General features: G+C 36.5%; 1 protein-coding gene across 1 annotated transcript in view; it reads right to left on the bottom strand.

Moving 5' to 3' along the window:
- The window catches only part of ZNF644 (zinc finger protein 644), a 30,368-nt gene extending 9,926 nt beyond the window's left edge, over positions 1-20,442 (bottom strand). The window contains exons 1-5 of the mRNA XM_074151955.1: positions 20,387-20,442; positions 7,689-7,794; positions 4,299-6,348; positions 3,302-3,857; positions 2,498-3,103 (exon numbers count right to left, since the gene is read on the bottom strand). Of these exons, the coding sequence (XP_074008056.1) occupies positions 2,498-3,103; positions 3,302-3,857; positions 4,299-6,317 (3,181 nt within the window). The 5' untranslated portion in view covers positions 6,318-6,348; positions 7,689-7,794; positions 20,387-20,442. The remainder of the gene's footprint in view (positions 1-2,497; positions 3,104-3,301; positions 3,858-4,298; positions 6,349-7,688; positions 7,795-20,386) is intronic.
- Positions 20,443-24,161: the final 3,719 nt, after the last annotated feature.

The raw sequence follows: 24,161 nt of genomic DNA, 5'->3' as shown, positions 1-24,161 counted from the left end.
GTTTTCTGCAATAAAGATGGTTTAAAATATATTCACTGCATTGACGCCATTGTTTAGTATATTAGAAGGATCCAAGTTAACCGTTATTAGTTTTCCATCTAGTGCTTTAAGCCAAACCATGTTATTTGAAAAAGAACAGAAAGGAGGCAACTTGAGCCCATTGGGCTGCTCTGCATTTAATACCTATTATCAAGTTCCTACAGATTTCCGCATTATGAAGCTCTAATCCCAAAATACAATCCTGCAATTTGAATAGCACAATTCTGTTGAGAAATTTCAGAGCTTGCAACATTCCCAATAAAGAGAATTAAAAAAGTCTAGTTGACAAAGTGGTAATTAAGTGTTTTACCCATACAACTAAAGAGCTCAATACTAAATTAGGCTGCTGTTGAAGACTCGGATAAATAGGTGGTAAAAACACACCACTGAACAGCTGTTAGACAAAACATTTCGTTCAGTGCGTTGTCTGTTCATTACTTTAGATGCGCAATCGATAATGAAAGTTAATGATTTGAAGTTTTTTCCAAAATCTTTGTGCTAAATAAATGATCAACAAAGCAATATGCTATTTATCACAGGAAAACAGTGAAACATTACTGAACTCCTCACTTACCAGACAAAGAAACCATTATAACTTATTCCCTGCTCAACTTCACCATGTTTCTCCCTTCATTTTACCAAAGATATATTATTTTGGATAACTAATATTTCAAGTTCTCTACTAACAAATTACTAGAAGAAAAAATAAAAAAAAAGCCAAAACTACTCAGTGGAAAGCCTCTCTTTGCAGGAAAGAAAGAATCCTATTCTCCAGCAGCCCACAGAAGACATGCTGTTTTTTCAGCCAAGTTACAGAAGAAGAACACCTGGCTGGTAAAACCCTTTTTAAAAACTAAAACCAGAATTAGAAATATTTGCCTTTTTAGGGAAAACAGAAGAATTTCAACTTGATGTTAAATATTTTCTTATTAACTCAACTGGCACAGTGCGTTAGTTGTCAAATTCTGTTACCTCAGCCACAGGTAATTATAGGGCCCCATTCAAAACTGTTAGTACTATGCAAGCATATGTTTATTTTTACCTGGTTGTTCATCACAACCAAACAGGTGCTACCTAGTATTCACTGGTAAATATTAAACAGAAAGCAATACACAGTGTCAGGTTTGGCAAGCTATCCCTTCAGCATTGTTTTTCAAATCATTAAGCCTGTCAAAGATGCACTTCCTTTATTAAACAATCTCCTGTTTTAAAGGACAACCACAGATGTCCAGAAGACATTAAATGTAATTCCGTTCCACCTCTACTATGTCATTTTAGAAAGCCGCCTATTTAAGAAATCAATTGCCACACTTTTGTAGTCCCCTAAAAGAACTTCTGAGTACATTGGATTGTTGCTATTGTTTTTATTTGTTTAAAGGAAGACAAGAATATAGGTGAAAAAGTACTAGGCACTGCCAGTTTTACTAACCTGCACGGGGTAATAACAAGAAAACCAACAGAACCAAAAAAAGTCAGGGGTATAAAAATAAGATCCTGCTCCTCAATCTAAAGAATCCTGCAGTATTGTAAGGTGGTGTCCAAACAAGAAACAGGTAAATGCAAGCTCTACATACACATTAAAAAGGAGGTTGTAAGAATTCCCCAAGACTAGAAATAACTCTTATGCAACAAGTAGGTTAAAAACATCACTCTAAAAACCTGTTCTATTAGTATACAGAGTATCTAGGAAGTTGATTATAGAATTGTTTCATTAGCACAATTCTCAGTGGAGGGGCAATCTCTGCCCGTATGGGTCAGGGGCTGTGCCTTAGAAACCCACTGGCTACAACTGTATTCCAACAAAGTTTGAACCAGCACAGGTCTTCACTCGGGATAGACAGGCCCTAAGCAAGCATCAGTTTCTCACAGCAGCCACAATTTTGAAACAAACAAGAATTAATCTGTTGTAAGAGTATGTTTGCCTAGAACCATCAAAATTAGTTGACAGTGATTTACCAATTTGGAACTTTATGCATTTTTAACGGTATCAACAGTTCTGTTAGTTTGAGCAAATGCTGCTTTGCACAAACCTCAGAGACTTAAAAGAAGTAGGTCCCAAACCAGCTGTTTTCATGCCCAGAAACCGGGTTACAAGCCCAAACATTTCAGAACTGTTAGTCTACCCAATATGCATGAAAACTTCAACTTGTTATTGCAGGATGTGTCTTCTTCCTCACTGAGGCTCATTTTGTGTCCACTTTGAATTTGTATGCCCAGCCACATGCAGAACAGGAACTATGTTCCAGGCAAAAACCCCTCAGTGCTGCTGATGGGTTTTTTCACTTTAGAAAAAACAACAGAAAAATTTGCTGTGCTACCTCTTGCAGTCAGTGTCCTCTGGAAATGAAAAAAGAATTAAATGAACAGAATCCCAAATAAAACACTCTGCACTTGGACATTTTCTATGAATTAAAGGATTCTTTGGAAATGTTGTCAACAGCTAGAAACATCTTCTTACCTGACTGCATAGTCAAGTCCATTTTTTGTGGCTGATACATCAATGGACTGTCTTCATTTAATGGAAGAACACATTTCTGAACAAACCTCTTTCTTGCAGTTTGATTATGCATCTTCTGAGGAGAAATATCAGGATTCCTTTCTTCTCCTAACCTCTTATTTTTCAGGAGTTCTATCAGTGTAAGTGACTGATTTTTTTTCCCATCATGTAGCACTGCTTTTGTTTCATCACATTCATTTAGGAAACTCAGCCCTTCTTCCTCCGATGCAGACACAGATGTATCTTCAGTCTTTAGGCCATTATGGTATGCTTCAAGAGGTATAACATTCTGAGATAAAAAGTCATCATTTGATGCAAATTTCTGAGCAACAAACGGTCTGGGAATAATGCGGCGACTGTTCAAAGCCTTCAGGATTTTTTCATACTTCTCTTCATTTTGCATCATCTCATTCAGAACACAGATCGGAGACTTGTGTGCGTCCCACTTGGTTTTGCCAAGCCTCTTCAGGTGTCCTCGCACATGATTAGACAATCCAATTTTAGTATCGAACCAGCCTCCACAGAGCTGACATGTATGCTCAGAGGAAGTTTCAGATTTCTCAATTGCTACAAAGAAAATAATTTTCATGGGTTTTGACAATAATATACAGTTAAACGTAACAACAGCAAATCACAAGGACAAGACAGGCTTTACAACAAGGTAAAGCAAGTCTTGTTTAGTGCTCAATAAATCCCTTTGTCCCCTTTAAAAGAAAATCCAAAAAACCCCCAGAAAAACAACAAACACAAACCAACACAACTTACCTTTTCTAACACGTTTAACAGGAGTTCCTGTTCCAGTTCTTTTAAAATGTTGCATTTTGTCACTTGTTGCTATCTGTTCTGGTGAAACAACATGACGGGCTTCATAGCTTAGTCCAGCTCTGTGAAGATGTCCTCTGACATGATTGGACAATCCAACACCTGTTTCAAAGGTTGCTGGACAGTATGGGCAGGACTTCTTTTCAAGTGATAAATCAGTCCAATGGAAAACTGAATTATGCTTTGGCAATGCTGATCCTACATTTTCTAAATTCTGAGGATCATGCAAATCATGCAGGAAGGTACCACCCTCAGCATCTTCATAATACTCAAAATAAAAGCCATCATTCTGCTCATAACCAAGTGAAGATTTATCACCAGCTTCATGATCTTCCATTTTACCTTTGAATATGGGGAATAGGTTTACATGCTCCTGGTTAATATCACTGTAAGATTCATCCTCCACAGACTGTGTAGTGTAATCACATAGTTCAACATTATCCCATGAACTTTCATCCTCCGTTTCATAGCTGTCTTTTTTTTCAGCAGAGTTAAGTTTCTGTAAAACAACAACAGTCATTTTATGCAGAAAATCTGGATAGCAATCCAAATCATCTCCTGTAACAGAGCCTTCCCTCTTGGAATCTTTAACCACTCTTTTTACAGCTACATGCCTACGATTTTTACGGCCTTCTGCCCTTTTGCAATCAAGATTATTTGAATCCATGACAAAACAACTATTATGGGGACTACTTGATGAAGAAAACAAATGTAAAGAACTGACAGAGTTGGACTCTTCCTTTTTTAAATGCAAAGGATAAGAGTCACTAGATTTTTTAATCATCCTGTAGTTTTCATATTTGTGTCTATATAAATAATTACCACTTGTTTTGACACAAGCTTTCTGCTTTGCTGCTTGATGAAAATACTTAGGTTTCTGTTCAATGCTATTTCTAATCAAAAAGGTCTTGTTTGTAGAATTTAGATTGCACACACTTACAGATGACTGTGAAACGCTTTTCCGAGCCTTCTGTATCCTGTAGGGCCTCTTGTGAAGTTTTGCGAAGTTACTGGACTGTGAAGTAGAGCCAAATGATCTTTTTACATCCTGTTTTAAAACAGAGTTCTTTGGAAAAGTAGAAGATTGTTTCATCAACTGTTTTGTCCTGCTACCAAAATCTAAAGATTCTTCTATTATGCTGCCTTTTCTTTTTTCTAGTCTAAGATGGCTACCAAAGGGATCAATGCATGATGCTGGATGCAGATATTCCATGTGTTTTTTTAAAATGCTTCTAGCTGAAGTAGTAAATGGACACATCTTACACATATATGTCGATGACTTTTTTGAGGATCCTAAATACGGATCTTTCAAGGATGCCTTTTTCTGTGTTTTCCTCTGCGACATGTCACTACCGATAATTGAACATTTGACTACTGCTCCATGAGCAATCCCTCGATGGCATTCCAGTTCATTTTCTGTCACAGCCATGAAATTGCATTCCTCACAACAATAATATCTTTTATCTTTTTCATGGGTCTTTGCATGCTGCACAAACGTTTTGGGACAATTGGTACCAAATACACACTGTGGGCACTGTAACCGTGCACTCCTACCCTCATCCTGAAGTTCTTTCAGCTCACGGATTTCTTCCATCAGTTTCTGCCTTCTTTCCTGGTGAATTATCATATGTTTAAGAAGTGAATTACGATCTCGAAATGTCCTTCCACATTCCCTACATGCATAGGGCCTGGGGACATTGAGATGTCGAAAATGACTGTTCCCATCTAAATGGTACATCATATGCCTATGCAGATGTTTCTTCTCCCTAAAATTCACATTGCATTTTGTACAGGGATAAAATGATGGTTCATCAGTACTGAAAGTAGATGGTGACTCAGAATCATTCTGTTCACATTTATTTTTTAAAGTATTGGAAAGAAAAGTGCTACTGTGAACAGGAGAAGTATCTTCTGCACAGTTACTACCGGGACTATAAATGAGCTGCTGGATAGCATCGACAGCTTCCAGCTCTTCATCTGTGGATTCAGGCTTTACTTTAGTCAATGAATATTTTTGTGGCTCTACTATTTGTAGCTCCTCATTCTGCTCTAAGAAGTCAACATTTAATAGTTTTGATTTACTGGGAATACAACTGGTATCACCAAAACAGTCTTCAGTATAGCGTGTTATTTTACTAACATCCATTTTCCTTTTTCGCTTTTTTTCTAAGCCTACTTTACAGTGAATTGGAGACTTCTCTATTGTTTCTTCATTCGTCATAAGAAACTGTATAAACTCTTTTTGTGGATCCCAGCTGGGATCACATCCTGATCTGAAACCACCTGTACCTGAGGAAATGCCTGTTAATGTATCAACACAATCATCTTTTACTAGTAAATTTTTATCATCCTCACAACCTTCTACTTGGCCTACTAAAGTGCTATCTACACTATTTCCTACTGATTTCTGTGAATCACAACCAATTGAAGCAGAGGTAGGTAGATTTTTAATGGAATGAGTCAGGTTCTTAGCATGTGCTACATCAGGTAACAAAAATAGAACTGGGTGCTGATTTGATTTCTGTGTTGTACTCTTTGCAGGCAGCTGGAGATCATGAACCACTGTCAAAGTTGAGCAGGAATCTGTGTGATGACCTACAGGCTGTCCAGTGGTTAATGAAACACTGCCTTTATTCATAATGGAAGTCTTAGTTGAGGTGGAGTGTGAAACTGGTCCATTAACAGCAGTTCCTCTAGACAAGATAAAGTTTTCACTAGAAACAGTAGGAGCACCAGTGTGTATAAATAGAGAAGTCTGGCCTCCACTTAAGGCTTTTTCAGATCTGTCCCTTGATAGCTCCTCAGGCAGAGTCAATGTATTGTTCTTCTGAAATGATGTGTCGCTCTCTTGCGGTTTAGGAATGCCACCTTCTTCCTCAGATATGAAATTATCATCACATAGGATTTCTTCCTCTTCTTTAGCACCAGTGACTTCAGTATTTATCTCTAAATCATCCATGTTGCTGGTCTGTCCATTAAGTACATTTATACTAAAAAAAAAAAAAAAGCAAAAAAAGAATCAGGCAATCACAGAAATAAATAATGGTAGTTATTAAATAAATAAGTTACAGTTTTCTTCAGGATCACCCTTCTTCACAATGTAACCTAAAAATAAGTTTGACATTTTTAAAAATGTACTTTTTTATTTATGATATTCAAGACATGTTTAAAATTAACCAATGAAGCAATTAAAAAAATTATACTTTTTTGCTATGCTATATTAATGACCATACAGCAAACTAGTCACTGCCCAGTATTCCAGTTCAAAAAAACCTGAACACCTGTATGCAAACAAGATGGGGGAGATTGTCAAAAACTGTGCAAATACATTCTACATGTGCATTAACATAAACAGAGTTTATCTTTAGTTGTTTTCTAGAAATAAAGCAAGTTAGGAATAATGGCTACCCAGACATCCGCTATTCATTTTAGTGATGTTTAAAAAAATCCAACAAAACAAACATACTTCCCTTTAGCACCTAGGGAATGAAAATAATCCTTACATATCTCAAGGTACCACTTTTTTCCAAAGTGCTTTTATACAACTGACCTGATGCTACACAGAAGCCTGCAGAAATATTTACTGTGGTTTTAAAGGAGAAAACACAACTAAGCTGATTTTGAACATCTGATTACTGATAGAGACATAGCAAAGGATCAAACTCACTAAAGAAATTAAATGTCTTCCCATTCCCTTCTTACAAAAGGGCTCTATTTGCTTTAAATTAAATAAATCAGATCCTGCTTATGTTATATAGGCCATTTTAAATGACAAGCAAATAAACTAGCATCTTCTCAAAGGTGGAAAAAACCCCACAATTAGAAACATTTAATTAGGATTTACCTACCAGAGGAAATCACCATGTCGAATCCAGAGCATGACAATAATAGTATTTACTAGTACAGATAACTAGTACATATTAATTCCCTCTGGCAGGCCTTGTGCACATAAAAATGTCTTTCCACAAGTGCCTTCCATTCATACACAAAATCATGTACCAATGTGTAGTGAGCACAAAGGAGTTGCCTCCACATAAAAAAAATCAGTGTGTAAGAAACTGGTGTGAACTTAAGTCTACCCAGGCATTTACCTCTTACACACAGAGATAAATGCTTATACTGTGTCCTCAGAACACAGGAAGCATAAGGCACTAAAACATCCATCTAGGAGCCAGAAACATCTATCTATATTTTACAGAAACCACATATTTTACCTTTAAAGAGTACTATTCACTTTGATTTTTTGGGGAATTTGATTCCTGCCATCACACACTTAGTTTCAGTTACTAATTAACATTTTGAATAGAGCTCAGTTAAAAGGAGTCATTACCTAGACTCTTGGAATTAAGATGTTATAACTCACAACTAATATCCATGGCTCCCTGCAACAGTCCTTCATCGAAATCAAGGAAGACCACGCTTGACATCCTTTTTTCCTAAGGAGAGAAAACCACCTGGTTAAACGACACCACTTTCACCTTTATACATCACACTCTAAAATGAGTCCAGCATTTCTATTAGTTTTTCAAGTCAACATTACGACAGCTATCCACACAACTCAAAGCTAGCTATGGCCCCATGGAAATGCTCTGTTATTGTGCCTCTTTTGTTTCAAATTGGCAAAAGGACAAAACAAATACTTTAACCTCCTTTAAGTTTGTAAAATACAAACCTTAATGTGATACAACTTATTTACTATTTTGAAGATAAGAGTAACTATATTTGGACTAGAAATGTAATGAAAAAATTTTGCCATTAAAAAAATGTTTCCTTTGCTACTCAGTCATTGAACTAGCCAATTTGGAAATACAGCAATGCTTGTATCAGATGCAAAATAAATGCTTAATGTGTATGAAATATTTTATCGTATTATTTACCTATAACATACCTTTATGCACATGTTCTACTAGATATCCCAGTTTCTCATCTTCCTATTTCTTAGATTTTTGCATTTCTTTGCTATTTTCAGATGGGTCATTTCCACCATAATAAAGACTTCCAATAAGATCACATTCAAAGCTATCACCCTAAAATGGTGATAATGCACCACCCAGCAGGAGACTTTACATCACCTACACAAGTTAGAAATGGGCAGTGCAAACATGCACTAAGAACCAGTAATGCAAAAGTCAATTAAAAGAAGTGAAACCTCCAAGGATGCACAACAGCTCCAACAATTTTACAACTGAATACTGTAAGTTTCATATAGCATCACGCAGCGGAGTATAAAAGTGTTCACAAAAAGTTTAGAAGAAATTTAGTAAGCCAATTTTGCCTGAAAGATGTGCATTTTCCTCGCTTTATTACTGCAGAGGTAGACAATTGTATGCTCAGTCAATCTGAGAGCCTATATTAGCTTTTCTCAACAGGAAGCAACGTTGCTAACGAAGTGGTAAATTCAGTGTTAATGAGTGGCTTCACTGTTACCACCTCTGAGGTAAAACCTTCCACGTTCCAAGTTCCACCCATCTGTTCTGGTGTGAGGGGTTCAGAGGAAGAACAGACGCTTCCCATTTAAAGCAACTTCACCGGTACCCCCTGAACAGCAGGGAGGCAAACTGAGAATATCGTGCCTGCTTGGAGATTGCAACCCTCATTATCAGAATGGCTCCTGAAAACTTTTCACAGGTTTATGTGATGAAGACAAACCCATGTTGCTCTGCATACAAAACCATACTGATGCTAAATATTAGCGTTAAAGCTTAAATTGAAAAGGTGGCTAGGGCACCATATGATCACCTTTAAACTGAGACTCTCTTCAGAGTTACCATGAGCAGTATCTAAAACACTACACTGTGCAATCTTATAAGAGACGCCTTTCTATATTGTGTATTTATGGAGATTGTGAGGTATTCCATATGGATCCGATTAGAAGACTTCTACGGTAATAGAGCTGTCCCTACAGATTTCAGTCTTTGAATCAACCCTGAAATGCTTACTGTATCAATAGTATCACCGTTACATTTTAATAATTTTCTGCTAATTATCACATTTTTTCCAGCTATCAGGGTGGCACAACTCACTATTTTATGTGCAGGACAACAAGAAGTAAGTTAGCAGTTTTAACAGCGTGGAATTAAATAAAACATATAAAATATCTTTTAAAATTACAGTAATTTAGAATTTGTGACAACACTGAGCCAAGACGCAATACTTCATTATCTATTCCATGCATAGAAATTCATGCAGCAACAATGACAGGTGTAATGAGACACATGCAAGAAAACATTCAACATAATGCCATTGTTTCTGAGGAAACGTTAACATCCAACTCATAGCATCCAGGAATTGCAACACCCAAACTGAAACACTACTTAATCTGAACACTCTGGGAAAAAAAAGAAAAATCAATCATTGTAACAACTAAGATTTAACTAAGTCTATGCAATATTCTTTGTGTATTTCCATCACAGTTTTAAAATTATCTTCTCTACATCTTATCAGAAATACACAAATTATTAATTCTGTCAAAATATATAGTTAAGTAATCCTTATTTAGTGTATTTGAAAAATTAAACATTGAGATCAAACTTTAAGTTTGCTGCAAATACTGCTTGTTACATCCTCTACCAGGGCCAGCACCATACAGTTGAGGTAATTTTTACTTAAGCACATAGTGCAATATACCTAGGAGATACGTAAGTATAAAAATGGCAATGTTCAAAATTTCTACTCAATCATACACAATCCCAGGCTCATACCTTTGAAACACACTTTATCTAAAATGCTAGGTCAAATTCAATTCAATTATTTCAGTTAAGCCTAGAATGTCTATAGTGCAGTTAACTGTTACTCCTGGTTTACACAATATGCTATTTACTATATAGGAATTATTTTATATTCAGAAGGAGAAAGCAACCAATTATTTAGCCACCTAAGCCACATTCCATCCCTATTAAATTTACGTATTTTTAATAGATTTTTTTTGGTAAAATACCAGTTTTTAAAATCGTAATGAGTTCTGCAGATATGACTGCCTGTGGCCAGATAGTCTAAGCATTAAAAAAGCGTAAGGTCAGATCTATCTTCAAGCTGACAGATCATCATTTAAATGCCTTAAGCTAATCTTATTGTCTCAAAAATCTTGAACATCAGTATTTTTGCAAACTATCAGCACTTGCTATAACACCCTTACTACACTACATCTTGAGGTTACTACAGAAGAAATGAGGTGATAATTGCATATTAACATAATTATTCAGTAATCCCTCTGAGCAAGCTTCCTAGGTCACTCAGTAATTCAGGTTAGATGCAACCTTCCTGTCATCAGATCTATGCTGTCCACTTTCTGTTCATTAATAATTCTTTTTGATAGGAATGTACTTAATTCCATTGTTCTATGTACATTATTAATTGTATTTATTACCAGTAGACTTACAATACTTACACATTCTTACTTCATAATGACATCCGTCGCTATGTAATAGGGTCACACACCAAATGAAAAGTGTTGCCTTCATAGAATACTAGTTCATTAAAACTTACACTCAAGTGCTCAGTGTACTATGCTGTTGCCTACTAGTAGCAAGAGATTTGTCAGTTTGTTACAAAACCGACTTTATTTTACATGGTTTTACAATAGATTTGAAAGCATGCTGGAGTGGAAAAATTAAGATGGAAGAATCTGGTTGAGTATGTGAAAAGCATGAAGTGCTTTTATGTGTTTTGATAGCAAGTTTCTCATTAAAATCATAAATATAAACCAGTGAGCTAAAAGCACAGAACAACTATTAAATGACACAAAAACTTAGAAGCCATCTCCTAAACGGACTGAATTCACTCAGCCTAGTTAAAGTAACTGAAGAAACATAGTGCTGTAAAGAAGGCAAAAATATACTTGTCCTGTGCCAAGTAATCCCTCATAATTCCAGTTCTCTAAGCTAATTTGTGAATAACCAGGACAGCCAAAGGATTACTCGAATATTCAAGAGATAGGAAAGGTGTTTCAGGTTTGCACTGTTCCCATTTAGATTTTTCTTCAAGACTTTGTTATGTAAATAGAGAAAATTAAGAAAACTTATCTTTTTATCCACAAGCATTCCTGTAGTAAAGCTTTCTCAAATGACAAGATGATATTAAAGATGATAAAACCAAAGTCACAGCTTTTTAGGCAACAAACAACAGACCAGACAGAGTGAGCTTAAGTACATCGTGGCCCAGGACTAAAGAGGCATATCCTTCCATTTGTCCCATTACGCAGTCTGTTCCTTCAACTTAATCATGGCAAATGTCAAGCATGGAGCTTCCATCAAAACTGAATGTTTCTGAACGTTTGGAAAACAAACATTCCTACAAAGTAACAGAGGAACAAGTAGTGTACTAGCATAAACCAGCCACATCTTGAGAAAAAAATAATCAAGTTATTTAGAGGATAGCTGGACAATATTTTTGCCTCTTCTGAAATAATGCACACGGTTCACACCCCCTCAAGTTTTGTGTTTATCTAGCAATACGAATATGCAAAGTCAATAAAATCATGATACTTTGATCATTAGAAGAATACCTATTACTCATTTTCCACTTTATCTCTTCTTAAAAGCTATCCAGATCCACCCACCCTTCAGATGGAAATAGAACCACAAAGCCTGACAACTGGAGGATGAGTCAGTGACTCACCTTGTCTTCCTCCAGCTCCCACCTGTGTTTGCAAATTAAGTTGTTGAAAATAGATTCCCTTCTGCACAGCAAAGACACTGACTATTTGTAGACTGCCTTACTTAGCTTTGAGACCTAGAAATTCACATTAACATTTCTGGATTTTTTTTAAACTTCTATAGTGAATAGACAGGTTGTTTAATATGCACACCGCCACAAATACTGCTCTCCCACACCTACTTCACATTCAAGTATACGGTTATTAATATAACTACAGTATGACGAGTTCCACTGAAAACTAGTTATCTTCAATTCAGCTCCATAGCTGTTCACATGAAAACAACAAGTATCAGAAAACTCTCATAGCTAATCAGACTCCCGTATTAAAAACAATTTTTAAAGCAGCAAGAAAAATTACTGCTACAACACTAAGAAGTTGTATTATGCCTAAATAAAGAAATACAAAGTTATTGCCACCCATAGTATAACCTTTTCGCCTGCTGTTTAAATATTACCGAGTTGTCATATCTCTGTGGAAAAAGCTGACCAAAGAGAAACTCTGAATTATAGCGGAGTCATCACAAAAAAAGCATCCATCTTTTCAGTATGATTATACTCAGGAACATCAACTCTGAAGCACACTTTTTCAGAAAGTTTATTTACCTGAAACTTTGATTCTAATGAAACAATTTATTTAAAAACTATGTGTCGAGTAGTAAGGAAAAAAAATGTTTCTTTAAAAATGTCAAAATTTCAGAAACTTGATTTCTGGTCTAAAATGTTTAAGATATTTTAACATCCCACATGTGAAAGGAACAGGTACACGATTGAAGAATGATCATCTTACAATTCAGAAATCATAGAAGAGAATACCATTACTGCCACCGACCATTCTTAATCTTATTCCTCTAATATTGATTTGCTTAGGAAAATAAATCAGTTTGTCACAATGGGGTGCATCATGCTAAAATTCAATACTGAAATCAATAAAATAAATGACATTACAATTTAAGTGTCACAAGGATCAGATGTATGACTTAAAAAAAATACTCTTCTAGTTTTAAGTGCTAATGCAACATTTTAAGATGGTTTCATTGGTAGCGACTTTTCAAGGTGAATTAGGTATTTCTAAAAGACGCCTAGCCAGTAAAAAAATTCAAGCCTTTGAAACTGATAACTTAAGAACAGTTAGTCACATACTGTCTGGCAACTCTACGGGCTTCCATAACTCCTCGCAGCACTCCATATAGAGGACAGCCAAGTACTTAAGTCTCCATGTTCCTGCAGCTCTTTGTCTAATTCGGATTTTGAGGAGTATGATCTAGTTTGAATTGCACTGCCATTAGTTTCTATTAAAGATGAGAACTACAATCAAATATTTATTTTTCCTAAATGCAGGCATAGATGGTAATGACTAGCAGCATTCCAGTAAGCGACATAGAAGTTTGAAAAATACAGACTTAATGCTCTGTGATAGTACACACTATTTCTCTCCAAAACTGTTCCCTCACATACTTCTACATGCATAGATAAACTCTTTTCCTTTATGTCAGTCTCACATGCTCACACCTTTTTCTTCTCTAAAGAGAAATGTTTGAGAAAACACTGTTCATCTCTTTTATGACTATTACCTGTATTTTTCAGTCAAACGTACTCTTAAGCCTCAAGTACGGTACCAAAAATTGCTTTTATCTAGACACAATACAATTAACCATCTATTTTATTAACAACCAGCATTACAAAACAAGAAATATTTTCCTCATTACAGTCTATAAATAAAAGCCCTGCTCCCAATCCTTGTTGTAAGACAATGTTTTTATCAGACTGCCAAAAAGTTAAGGGTTGTAATCAGTAGTAAAAAGTATAGTTGGTGGCCAGTAACTAGCACAGGATCCTGGGGTCAATATTGGGTCTAACAGGCAGAAGGTACCCTCAGCAAGTTTGCCGATGATACAAGACTGAGTGGAGCAGCTGATACACCAGCAGGTTGTGCTACCATTCAGATGGATCTCAACAGGCTGGAGAAATGGGCTGATAGAAACCTCATAAAGTTCAACCAAGGATAGGATGAGTCCCGCACCATGAACAACCCTGTGCATCAGTACATGCTGCAAAGCAGGTTTGCAGAGAAGTCCTGCGGGTCCTGTCGGACAGCAAGCTGAACATGAACCAGCAGTGTGCCCTCCTGGCAAAGAAGGCCAACAGTATCCTGGTCTACATTAGGAGTGTTGCCAGCACACTGAGGTCAGAGGTAATCCTTTCCCACTACTCAGCACCGGTAAGGCTGTATCTGGAGTACCATGTCCAGTTCTGGGATGCCCAGGCCAAGAGAAGTATGGAGCTATTGGAGAGAGTCCAGCAAAGGGCCACTATGACAATTAAGACACTTTGCCACACAGTACCCCAATTCTCACTTATTTATTCCTCTTTAGAGTGCTCCCTATGCTGAGATTATCCACTTTTTTTCTTTCATTTCAAAATATCAGCAATATAGGCACAAGAGAATTTGAATTAAGAAAAAAGTTTCCAACCACTAACTTCAGATTTATCATTCTGAAAGGTTAAGAAAATTACACAAAAATAATTAGGCATACAGCAAAAGTGCATTCTCTCTATCCCAAGTTATGTAGAACATATTCACAGCAAAACTATAATTTGATGCCCCTCTCCCTTCTATCTATCTTCCAGCGTTCCCATTTTCCAGACTTCTCTCACTAAATAAAATAATATTATCACTCACTAAGTAAAGTACTATTATCACACTCAAATTTATAAACACGCAGTTCCCAAATCCCACCTTATTTTCTATTAGTATTTCACAATTCAGGACTTTCCCCAGGATGAATCTCTCTTCTATGTCACAATTTACTTAGATGCCTTCACACGTCTTGATATGGCCTAAGGATGCTGCATTCTCAGTGTCAGCTTTTCAGGCAATATAATAAAAATATTTCCTCCTCCTAGAACCCACTCCAACCAGAAAGCTGTTATAACTCCAGTCACAGTGAGTGAGATGTTTCACAAACAGCAGATGTTTAGGAAAGAGCCTGCATTCTTCCAGGCTCTGGTCTCACCACTACGGTCCTTATGTGGGGGATAATACTAAAATGAAAGACTTGCTGTCGTTGCAGAAGATTTTGGCTTGCAGAGAAGAGGAAGCAGTCTCAACATGGAGCCATATGCTGTCAAATTACAGTGCTACACATTGGAATTATGCTTTTCTTTGCAGCAAAGCCAATTTAAATAACTCCTGCCTTCCTCCACTCCCTCACCTTCCTTCTTTCCCACTTTATCAACAACTTCATTATCCAGTTTAAAAAGCTGGGACCCACACACTGCTGAATCAGCACAACTGAGAGACAACAACTGTGAGTAAGGGCACAAACCTTCACTAACTTTGTTGACAGGAAAATCTACAGGGGAATCTTTTACTAAAATTTGTATCAATAAATAAAAAAGTGAAAATGTAGAGAACATTTCAGAAGGCAAAAAATAAGCTTTGCCAGTCCTCTAGGTAACTGCAGAAGACAACATTATGAAGAATACTATCATGAAGCACGTTTAATGTTGTAAAATTACTTGAAGTACACTACTCAATTCAAGTAAAATGCTAGAAGTAAATGCTAAAATAATTCAACTGGGGAACATTAAATACATCTTCTGAGAATACTATTAACACAAGAAATACTCTTAAATTACATATTAGACATGATAGCTAGATTTTCCATAGAGACATACAAATGCAAATACTTCCAGTAGGTTAAATAAAAAGCATTTTCATTTCTAAAACACATCAGTAACTTTTAGAAATTTTAAAACCAATCCAGCCCCCCCCATAACCTATAGTTTTACAGAATTAAAATCACTTTATCTACTCAGAAACAAGTCCTTTTGAAGCCAAGTACTGCCACCAAGTGGTGGTGAAATTCTGTATGCAAATCTAATTATTCCCTACTAGTAGAGCACACAGAACTGAAAACATTCCCCCAGCCACCAAATTTGAGCAATGGTGTACTAGCACAAAGACATTTACAATTAATAAAAGCAGAACCTAGAGAATTTTCATATCCAAATCTAAAACTGACTTTCAATTTAAACAAAGATTTTTCCTACATTTCAGTCTTTTTGTTCAGACACCTTTTGTGAGCAGCTGGGTGAAGAATCCTTTCTCCCAACAGAACTGTATCAATGAACCAATTCTAATAATTAGCTGTTTTTTGTAACTCTATACAAATCCCTAGTGATTACAATTACATGGCCACAAAAGTCTCTTTTTCATTACAATTCCAAACTTCAGAGAAAGGGGAATTCAGTAACTGAAGCAAAAGACCTCTCAAGGTATAAACATTCGGCTTGTTATTTAGATAAGCTATTCAATGTACATTTGTTAGTATATAAAGATCACAACCAGATATTTAGAAGTCAGGTATATTTGACTCCTTTTTGCAGGAGTATTTCTCAGGTTCATTAAACTCTATTGTTAGTTACCTGCATGGACTAGTCCTGAAGTGTCAGTCCTACAGATCACAATCAAAACATGCATGACAACATGATGCTTCGTAACACGTTGACAGTACAACTTTCTTAAAGACAACATTAAAAACCAGTTTAACCCAATTTTATTGAGACAGATCTTTGAACATGACACACCTTTCAACTCTGGAAAAATTCAGACCTTATTTCCTATTATATTTGATAAAAGTTGTAAGTCTTTTTACCCATCATGATCTGAAACACACCTAGCAATTTTTCCTGCTTTTTGCTTTTTTGGCTGATAAATTTGCTGTACATATCTTAGTAGTATCACAAATTTTAAGATTGTCTCTCCTGCTAATGTAGAGACTTCTTAACTCCTAAAAAGCATGCTATTCTTCCCAATTATAAAAAGACTACCTGAAATGAATACTCTGCTTCTACTCATTTGATGTAGAATCCTAGTGTAACAAATTACATTAGTGATACTCACTCATCCTTACCAGCAAACTGGCTCTCATCATCCTCTATATTCTTGCAGTAATCAAGGGTTAAAAAGCTAATATGATTGGAAGTAACAGTGCCAGACAAGTAAGGCCAAAACCTATCTTGTACCTTTTTAGACTAAGAACAAAAAATTCTGTCAACTTGAAGAACATTATCATCCTTACTGAAGAACATATGAAATGAGTTTTTAAAAGGCCCAAAGCTATATAACTCTGTACATGACCACATGAGCAGACAAAACTCGTAATTCCAAGTGATGAGAAAAGATAAGGTAACTCCCCTAATAATTGGCTTATGGTTGGTTGGTTGGTTGGTTGTTTTTAAAGTCATCACCATAAGCAACTTAATGGTAGAAAACTCAACATTATGTTACCAGGATAATATGAACAAGATAAAAATTTTATGATTCCTGTCTGAGCCAAAGAAACACAAATACCACATACTCAAATTTATCTTGTGCAGAATTCTGTATATAATCTTCCTCAGCATCTATGGTGCTATTCTTCATTTATTACACCCTCTATTTTTAGGTAAAGCAATACTAAAATATATTCAAGACAGTTTCGGGAAGCAAGTCCCATTTTGCCTGGGATCTCAAATGCTCAAAATCTGACCCCACTCTACACACTGTTACAGGGAAATTCAGCACAAACATCTACCTTCTGTAACGCTTCCTGTTACACAGAAATGTTAGCCATTATACTGTTAATGCATTGAGACCACGATTATTTTTTCCTAACTTTCCCCCTTATTTAAAACAAGACTTATCCTCCTATAAAGCTCATAAGATGCAGTCTGGCAGTCATAAAATCTAAGAACAAAGACTACGGTCATCCCAATAAAGTACATTCAGTGTTTGTAAATTACCTTACACCTGTGTGTTTTTAACTGGTAATTATTTTTTTAATTTTAATTTCCAACAGTCAGGATATCATACCTTTCATATTTGCATTAGGAAAGTGAATTATTTGAAATTAGAAGAACAAAACCCCCAAAGCCTTTACTCAAAGAAAACCTACATGGAAAGCACACTATCAAGAGTCATTAGGAAATACATTCTGGTCAAGAGTACAAGAAAAACATTTGAGCAAATCATTAAATCACACTTTCAGCTCACAAAATCACATTTAAGTAACATAAGCTTACACAAAAGGACAAGTCTGCACAGAGTTGTGCGAGTAAGTTAATTGTTTAGAAGTCTACAAGACACTGCAGCCACTACACTCATGAGTGGAGACAGAAGACAGAGGCACTTGGGAAATGCAGGTTATTATTTAAAATTAAGTCTTTCAGTAATCTTTGCTGCCCTTCTGTGAACCTTCTTCAGCTCTGCTATGTCATTTTTCAGTCACAGGACTAGATGAGTACTCAAAAAGCAATACACATTGCAACGCAATACAACTATGGTACACCACAAATTTGTATAACCAGATCTGGGTTTTGTTTTGTTCTGGTTTTTGTTTTGTTCCCCAATAATGCGTAGTATTTTCATTGATTTACTGACTATTCAGTTGTCATTTGCACAGAACTGTCAGAACCTCAAGATCTCCTCCAAGCAGTAATAATACTGACCAAACTTCATTACACTGTTTCCATGCATTCTTTTACACATTTTTCTGTCCTCTAGTTATGTAAGCAAGAGTACAGGCTTCCTCCTCAGAGACCAGCTTTTTCTATTACACACAGCTATCCACTGTTAAGATAAAACGCCTTTGGCGTTTAATTCAGAAGACTTCATGCTTAAAGAACACATTCAGTTATTTATATATTAGACTTCTCAACTAATTTTCTGCATTTAAACCACTGATGAGATAACAAATTAAGAACAGAAGAACATAAACTGTAAGCATTAAGCACTGAAAGCATTGGAAGGCACAGGGAACAATCAAAATCTTACTGTGAATTCAAGTCCCTTCCCTAGCCACAATTCTTGTTTTATACTCAACTTCAGATAAAGAAAAGTATTTCCTTTTGCAGTTACATTTGTTCCTATTCACAAAGCAGCACACTTTAGAAACCTGCAAAGTCAGACTAAGGCAGTAAACATCCTTTACACGTAAGTACATGCAGACTACACTTTTAATTGTTCATAGGACTGCATGCTTTTAATTGTTCATAATTCAGAAGAATTTCTAATCAAACTACTAAATCAGTTATATGTTATACAAAAGAACAACACTGAACAGAATAGTTATTGAAATTCCCTACAAAGCATGCTGCTATAATCAGTATTTTAAAGTTGACAGCAGCACCTCTAAAAAAGTCTTAGGAGAGCAGAAGATACAAACAAACAGGTCATGTCTACTTTAAAATGCACGTATCACATTTTTAAAGTTACATAAAGTCTACATATTAATTGGAGATTAGAACTGAAGAACAACCTCATTTGAGCAAATGGGATCTCCCTCCCACCTCTTCAAAATACCAACTCATGGCAAGCAGTTGCATTCTGAGACGGCACATGAGCCAAACAGCGAACAGGGAACTTGAGAAGCCAGCTTTTGTTTGTTACGGAAGCCTATGTACACCAGTCCATCCTTCATGCCCTGTCTCCACAGCAGAGAATTTACCAAACTGTGGGGCCTTACCTAAAGATACTCTTGAAAGACTCAATCCAAAACAGATTAAAGCAAATTGCTCTATTAAATGTTTCACATAATTTCATAGAGAAAAGATTAATTTTACAGTTCAAAGTATTCCTGAAGCAGAATATCAAGTAACACAAAGAGAAACAAAATCTGGGCTTAAATTCTTTTTTCCCAAAATAATGGCAGTGGGGGGGTAAGGGGAGGAGGAGAAATGCCAAAGTTACAGAAAATTTTTTCCTAGACGGACATGTTGTAATTGCAAATGGACACTTAAGTTCTACCTCTCACAAGTACCAGCACTAAATCCTCATATACTACGTGTTTCAAATAGCTCCCAAAAGGGTTCCTGAGGACAGAAAAGGGGGGGTGGGGGGGATACCAACAGAATTTCATTATTAAAAATTTGAAATGCTATTCTGGTAGCTGGTCAAATTTCCCACAGTTATTTATTAATAGTATAAGTGCAAGTTTAACACGCTGCTTTGACAATGCAAAGTACACTTTCAGTACTTTGAAACCAGGTGGATAACATGCAGAGGATGAAATTCATTTGAAGTAATCATAATTTTGGTTCCCAACAGCTAGCAGAATGCCTTGATAGCTTTTTGACTACAGAAGTTTATGGAAGAAAAATATAATTATAATCTTAAAATATTTGGGGGGTGTGTGTTTTGTTCCTACTTTGGTATCACAGAAGTCTATGCCCATGAATTACAGTAATCAAAACACAAGTTTCAATAAAATTTTCACTGACCACTTTTTCTGAGTGTTTAGCAGTATACACTAATGGATCCAAGAGATTTGGGGAAAAAAAAACAACAAACAAACCAGCGACAAAAAAAAACAAACCAAAACTTCTACTCACCTTTATTTGTTTGATTTGCATTAAGCTGAGAGATCCACTTCCACATTAAAACAAACCTGCAAAATAAAGCAAGAACTTACTGTACAGCTGTCACTGCTTGTGTTCTAGACACTATCAGACAAGACAGGCAAAGCACAGAGGTAAGAAATCCACAGCTACAAATGCATTCTATCAGTTTTCTCTTGGTAGAAGCACCAAGATTCTAGTGGTTGTCTCTCAAATACATATGTAATTTTCAAATAACATAGATGTTGGTACTTTAATTAAAAAACTCACCAATAAATTGTATCAGATATACATAACGCTATTAAACTAAGTGGGCAGAACGGGGGGAAAAAAGGTTGCATGACAAGAAAACCTCTGCTGCATTTTCTGTTAGTGCCTTCAAAGTCAGCTGTCTTAAGTTCCCTGAATAGGGAACGCAGTACAGGAAGGAAATGGTTGCAAATGAAAGCTTTTAAAAAAATCTTTTTAGCAAAACCAATCAACAGATCTGAGATTAAGTGCTGGAGGGTTTTAAACCTGAGCCTCACTAATTCCTTGCCTTTCCAATGACAAAGTTATGTTTATTATTTTAAGATTAGCTGGCCCATTTTAAAATCATAACTTATTTTGCCTTCATGAAGGCTGACTAATGTCAGATTAAATGTTCTAATTTCAGTTTTGCTCGTGGATCTTTAACAGAACTAACCATACAAAGAAATTTTTCACTTCCTAGTTGAAGATACCAGATTATAAAACATTTGGAAGAGACTCGGAAAGTCACTGAAGCTGCACAAAACCAAGAATGGATTTGGGTATAGCATCTCTACAGAACTGGATCTAGTTCTAATGAAGACACAACAACTAGCATACAGCTTTAGAGAGGGTTATTCACATCTAGGCTAAACTAATATATCCATCACCAAAATTAACTCTGAAAGAGAGACCTATCCTCACATACTGCCTCAGATTCCTTCCCTCAATTTGTTCACACACAGCTTTTTGATTCTAAGCTCCCCGTAACTGTCTCAAAGCCACCTGCCTATAATACAAAGAGAGTAAGGAAAGACAGATCTTTCAAAAAAGTCATGCTGGCCAATATAAAGCAACAGACATCTCCAAGCTCCTTTCCCTAGCCCCAGGATAATTTCCTGGCTACCAAATTAAGCTGTAGCCTTTATGCCTTAATGTTATTCAAAAGATATGCTCATTTCTCAAGCTGTATTACAGAAAAAATTAAAATTCTTTAGTGAGGTTCTAGAGTAATATTAATGCACCTAAAGAGGTCAAAGTGTTATTTTCAAACAGTAGTGGAGCCCAACTGTAGGTTACAGAAGGTAAATATAAAATACTGTTAAAAACACCCACAAAATACACCCTGCAGGTATGAAGGGCCAGAACACCTTTCAAAAAATGTGAAAGAAGGTCTATGCAGGCTTTACATTATCAAACACGACGATCAGCACTAAACCAGACATCTCAGTAAACCTCTGCACTTTGGCTGGGCAGAGTCAATTCCAGACTAACACTTCTCTCACTACAAGAACTACATCGATGATTGTGCCCATGCAAAATGATCTCACAAAACCACTGCAGCAATTCTCACATTCTGAACGTTGCAACTAGCTAAACATTAGCAATAACTGTTCTCAATGTAGATTCCATGATTTGTGATTCAAGTGCAGACAGAATCTTTGCATCAAAGGTTTGAGCCCAGACAACTGTAGGGCCCTGTGGCAATACAGCAGGCTGTCATACAACCCCTTACTCACTGCAACAGCTTTTGCATGGAAACACATTACTTCAGACCAATCCATTTACTCTGTTGACATAACATGGGAAGCCTTGCCTTACACTGCCTGTCTGGAGGGCATGTACTCTTCGAATGTGCTCTTTGGAGAAAACTTAAGTGCAAGTACTCTTGAATGTAAGTATTCTTTAGTTCACAGGGAGCTCACAGACCGCTTTGGGGATAAACTTGAGGTGACTCTATATCTACATCTGGCACAGACTGAAAGAGAATGGAAGAGAGACGATGGGGCATCATAATTCAGATGTTGTCCAGCTGATGGAAAGGTGACAGAAGTTTCATAAAGAGATCATCAGCAAGCAAACTGCTGAAGGACGAAAGGGCTGGTCACTGCAGCCCTGTGTTACAAACTTCAAAGGGCCCCGCAGAATTAACTCCCCTTTTTGGGATTTTAAACCCATTGGTGTTCAAAGCTCTACCCAATGGGAGATAGTACGTGCAGTGGCATGCAAACATCTTGATGGAGGCAATGCAATCCACATCAGGACACCAGATTTCTGCACCAAGCTATTGATAGCATTGAGACTCTCACTGTTACAGTACTTAACCAACACTCACCTCTCAAAGGTCTTTCTGCTGTCAAGGAAAATTCCTCTCACTCTAGCATAAACAATCAAACTCTAATACCTCATTTCAAGGGTGTTGACATTTGGAAAAACTGAGGACCTGAAATTCTTTACTAGCAGATCCAAGAGAGGTAGTTCTCTAAGACTCCTTAGGGAAAGGCAAAGATTTCAGAATCACAAATGCTTTGGCTCTGATTGTCCAGTCTTAATTCTCATCAGGAAAGGAAGTGAAAATGAAAGCCACTCTCCTGCACCAGGTAATAAAGACAGCATCAAAAGGGACTCAGAAGCAGGTACAAAATTAGGTTACAGAGCATCTACCTTGAGGCCTCGCCATCCAAAGACTGAAAAAGGGCCCACAGCAGGTAAAAGGACTGCTGTAAAATGGTTAGGCTTCTGATCACTGATAAGCAGCTGCCTGTTCTGATAAGGGCAGAGAACAGGAAGTAGAAGAAAACTGCAATGGTGGAGATGGGCGATATCTCAGAGGTACCTCCAGCGATACTAAAGAAACACAAATGGACTGAAAGTGCTTGAAGCCATAAGCATTTCTCACCCATCAGTAAATGCGAACCAAGGCTGGTTCAGTGCTCACAATGATCACCTTGCCCAGCGACAAAACCAAAGCAGCATACCAATCATACCTCTTTTCATGCCACACACGAAAAAGGCCGAAGTAGGCACAAAAAGTTCTCCAGTCTGTACGCAATGACAAAGTCACACCTGTGGGTATTGCTCAGAGACAAAAGTACAACCCCAAGTGTATCTGAGCTACAGATAGAAAGAGATTCTCAAAAAGCATGTTTGAGGAATAATAATTTTTGAGGCTAAATATACAGGCTGTAAAATAATAGTTACAGATAATCACACTAGTCTATTTAAAATTTTTAATCTTTCTGGCTAGCTAGAGAACAGCTACGAAAGCTTCCATAATTCTGCTTTCCCAAGTGAACAACAGTTAGAGGTGCTACTTCAAAAGTCAGGTTCATAAAGAACAACTAAGATAGCTACTTTCACACGTATAAAGATAGCACAAAAAAATTTATCCATGACTCTTGCATAAAGCTCATAACCATTCAAAATACAAGGTTTACAAAGACAATTGATCTGAGTTCAAACGTAAGTTACTACATAAAATTTGTCTAACTACTCCTGTTGTCATTAGAGATGGATATTATGTCAAGACTAAATTTGCTTTTATTCACTTTCTATTTACGTTATTAGGGCCCTCTTTGCTATAATAAAATATCTCCTGTAACATGCCCCTTTTGGGGGAAAATGTTTGAGAAACACTAGAATGCAAGAGTAAATAAAATTTTCAGTAATCCTGACAAAGTGTTTTGACCTATTTATCTACTACTTAGCCCTTGTTTCCTAACAGATCTGTGATAAATGACATTTCTACATCTATCTTGGA

This window comes from Numenius arquata, chromosome 8, assembly GCF_964106895.1.
Source record: "Numenius arquata chromosome 8, bNumArq3.hap1.1, whole genome shotgun sequence".
Classification (NCBI taxonomy): Eukaryota; Metazoa; Chordata; class Aves; order Charadriiformes; family Scolopacidae; genus Numenius; species Numenius arquata.
The sequence above is the reverse complement of the archived record's forward strand: the minus strand, read 5'-3'. Positions and strand labels throughout refer to the sequence as shown.